This window comes from Colobus angolensis, unplaced genomic scaffold (assembly GCF_000951035.1).
Source record: "Colobus angolensis palliatus isolate OR3802 unplaced genomic scaffold, Cang.pa_1.0 Scaffold304, whole genome shotgun sequence".
Classification (NCBI taxonomy): domain Eukaryota; kingdom Metazoa; phylum Chordata; class Mammalia; order Primates; family Cercopithecidae; genus Colobus; species Colobus angolensis.
In genome coordinates, this window is record NW_012116311.1 from 3,289,986 (window position 1) to 3,293,643 (window position 3,658).

At 41.3% G+C, this 3,658-nt stretch overlaps 1 protein-coding gene across 2 annotated transcripts in view; it reads left to right on the forward strand.

The window, feature by feature from the left end:
- Nucleotides 1-1,913, forward strand: part of TPBG (trophoblast glycoprotein) — a 3,350-nt gene extending 1,437 nt beyond the window's left edge. The window contains exon 3 of one of the 2 annotated variants that reach the window (XM_011950285.1): nt 436-1,913. In XM_011950285.1, the coding sequence (XP_011805675.1) occupies nt 533-1,204 (672 nt within the window). In that variant the 5' untranslated portion in view covers nt 436-532 and the 3' untranslated portion in view covers nt 1,205-1,913. Of the gene's footprint in view, nt 1-151 lie in introns of both variants that reach the window. The other variant, XM_011950284.1, reaches the window with a different exon arrangement.
- The last annotated feature ends 1,745 nt before the right edge of the window (nt 1,914-3,658 follow it).

Sequence of the window (3,658 nt, forward strand, 5' to 3'; positions counted from 1 at the left end):
ACTGGCGCTGGTTCTCCTGGGCTGGGTCTCCTCGTCTTCTCCCACCTCCTCGGCATCCTCCTTCTCCTCCTCGGCGCCGTTCCTGGCTTCCGCCGCGTCCGCCCAGCCCCCGCTGCCCGACCAGTGTCCCGCGCTTTGCGAGTGTTCCGAGGCGGCGCGCACAGTCAAGTGCGTTAACCGCAATCTGACGGAGGTGCCCACGGACCTGCCCCCCTACGTGCGCAACCTTTTCCTTACCGGCAACCAGCTGGCCGTGCTCCCTGCCGGCGCCTTCGCCCGCCGGCCGCCGCTGGCGGAGCTGGCTGCGCTCAACCTCAGCGGCAGCCGCCTGGACGAGGTGCGGGCGGGCGCCTTCGAGCATCTGCCCAGCCTGCGCCAGCTCGATCTCAGCCACAACCCACTGGCCTACCTCAGCCCCTTCGCTTTCTCGGGCAGCAATGCCAGCATCTCGGCCCCCAGTCCCCTTGTGGAACTGATCCTGAACCACATCGTGCCCCCTGATGATAAGCGGCAGAACCGGAGCTTCGAGGGCATGGTGGCGGCGGCCCTGGTGGCGGGCCGTGCACTGCAGGGGCTCCACCGCCTGGAGCTGGCCAGCAACCACTTCATTTACCTGCCGCGGGATGTGCTGGCCCAACTGCCCAGCCTCAGGCACCTGGACTTAAGTAACAATTCGCTGGTGAGCCTGACCTACGTGTCCTTCCGCAACCTGACACATCTAGAACGCCTCCACCTGGAGGACAATGCCCTCAAGGTCCTTCACAATGGCACCCTGGCTGAGTTGCAAGGTCTGCCCCACGTTAGGGTCTTCCTGGACAGCAATCCCTGGGTTTGCGACTGCCACATGGCAGACATGGTGACCTGGCTCAAGCAAACAGAGGTGGTGCAGGGCAAAGACCGGCTCACCTGTGCTTTTCCGGAAAAAATGAGGAATCGGGTCCTCTTGGAACTCAACAGTGCCGACCTGGACTGTGACCCGATTCTTCCCCCATCCCTGCAAACCTCTTATGTCTTCCTGGGTATTGTTTTAGCCCTGATAGGCGCTATTTTCCTCCTGGTTTTGTATTTGAACCGCAAGGGGATAAAAAAGTGGATGCATAACATCAGAGATGCCTGCAGGGATCACATGGAAGGGTATCATTACAGATACGAAATCAATGCGGACCCCAGGTTAACAAACCTCAGTTCTAACTCGGATGTCTGAGAAATATTAGAGGACAGACCAAGGACAACTCTGCATGAGGTGTAGACTTAAGCTTTATCCCTACTAGGCTTGCTCCACCTTTATCCTCCGCTATAGACACCACTGACTTTGACTAAAAGCAGTGAAGGGGTTTTGCTTCCTTGTTATGTAAAGTTTCTTGGTGTGTTCTGTTAATGTAAGAGGATGAACAACTGTGTATAGTGTTTTACCCTCTTCTTTTTCCTGGAACTCTTCAACACGTGTGGAGGGATTTTTCAGGTTTCAGCATGAACTTGGACTTCTTGCTGTCTGTCTCTCTCTCAGTACAGTTCAAGGTGTAGCAAGTGTACCCACACAGATAACATTCAACAAAAGCTGCCTCAACTTTTTCGAGAAAAATACTTTATTCATAAATATCAGTTTTATTCTCATGTACCTAAGTTGTGGAGAAAATAATTGCATCCCATAAACTGCCTGCAGACGTTAGCAAGCTCTTCAAAATAACTCCATAGTACACAGGAGCACCTGCATCCAAGAGCATGCTTACATTTTACTCTTCTGCATATTACAAAAAATAACTTGCAACTTCATAACTTCTTTGACAAAGTAAATTACTTTTTTGATTGCAGTTTATATGAAAATGTACTGATTTTTTTTTTAAATAAACTGCATCGAGATCCAACAGACTGAATTGTTAAAAAAATAAATAAATAAAAGATTCTTAAAAGAATTATGGTGTCTGCAAGTTTGCTTTGAAAAAAGGATTAAGGGCATGGTATTCAATGGCCTTGGTTCCCATGATAGTTATTACTTAACATAGCTGAGAATCAAACTGTAGCAATGTCTAATATAAATGGATTTGGGAGATCGTTTTGAGATGGTGGATCCTTTTAGTATTTAAATGGAGAGTTTGAGTATTCATGTGACTATATGGTCCCAAAGTTAATGCTATTTATGAAACAGTTTTGTAAGAGCATAATGAATTGGTTAAAGCTAAGCGTTCTGCACAATAAACAGTTCCCAGTTTGGGGCTTTTTCAAGGCTAATGAAGTTATTGTTGGTCTAGAAAAATAGTATTTACTTAATAAAACTCTGTTTGAAATTGTTCCGTGGATTTTTAGAGCAGAATTTGAAACAAATATGCAAATAAATATGAAGATAAAATGTCTTAAAGATAGACTATTCTGAAATAAAAGATATAAAATATAAATTTAAAAAATATTTCTCAATGTCATAATGTAAATTGAAACTTAGATTTTCTTGAGGATATTTTTTAAAAAACATTTAAAGTGGAACATAAATGGTCTTTAGTTTATCAGAGACCCAGCTAATATGTTTAAAAAGTTGACATGGTTGAATATGAACTTGAGGAAATAACCACAGATAAATGCCTACATCTGTCAACAAATGTCTTAAGTATTTATAGGTTCTTCAGTGTTTTAAGAATTTGAGGATATTTTGATTTTAGCTAAGCTCCTCATGATGTAAGTATATACACCTTCGTGAAGAATAAATCACAGGTGTAAATACAGGCAATCATTAATTGATACCATCCATAATATACAAGGCTTTTGTTTTTTGTCAGTTTATTATCTGCCATTTAAGCTGAAAAGTAAATTCCATTAATCAATCTTCAAGCTCTTTTATCGAGTGATTTAAATGTAGCCATTATTGCTTAATTAAAAGTATTAGGTAAACTTGCATCAGTAAGTCTTAGGACCTGCTTTTCCTTTGAACTGGTTATGTCCTTCAATGCTTTATGTTTGAAATAAAATCTACATTTTCTTATTTTTATAAATAAAATAGGATCAGATAGTATTTTAGGTTCTAGAAATCTGCTGATTCCTTCTTTGAATTAAATTCAGAAATTTTCAAAGTAGGGCTAAAAATAAGTAAATCTCTTCCTTTTTATAGGTTAGATTATATAGTCAGAATATGAAGCTGTAATTCCTTAAATTCCATCAGGCTTGTTTTATGAAATACCATATTTACTATTTAAGGGTTATATTTCAGATCCTATAATTACCTCAGAAAAAGCTAAATATTTGGCACTTAAAATTCCATCAAACAGTTTAAATATTCATCAGAAATTCCTACTGTCGGGTTGCCATTATTTAACAAGGACAATGAGATACTAATCTGTCAAAAATAGTGACCTAGTGACCACTGTCTTAGCAAACTGTTGATGGACTTCAGTTGGTAAGTCTTCTGATATTGTAGAAACAAATTATAATATTGATAGAGCCTCTGTTTAGAAGAATTGTTTCTTCATCACATGATAATCTAACAGTTTAAAGTGGAGCTTTATTTAAGAACCAGGAAAGGAGTAGATTCATTAGTCTAGCCTTTCTCATCAACTCCTTGAAGCAATGATGAATCTGATAAAGTGAAGCCAAGTTATCCCTGTTAGGTAGATGGCTTCTTTGAAGTTATAATTTATTGCTTCTTTTTCATGCCCCTACTTATTCTTTTGTA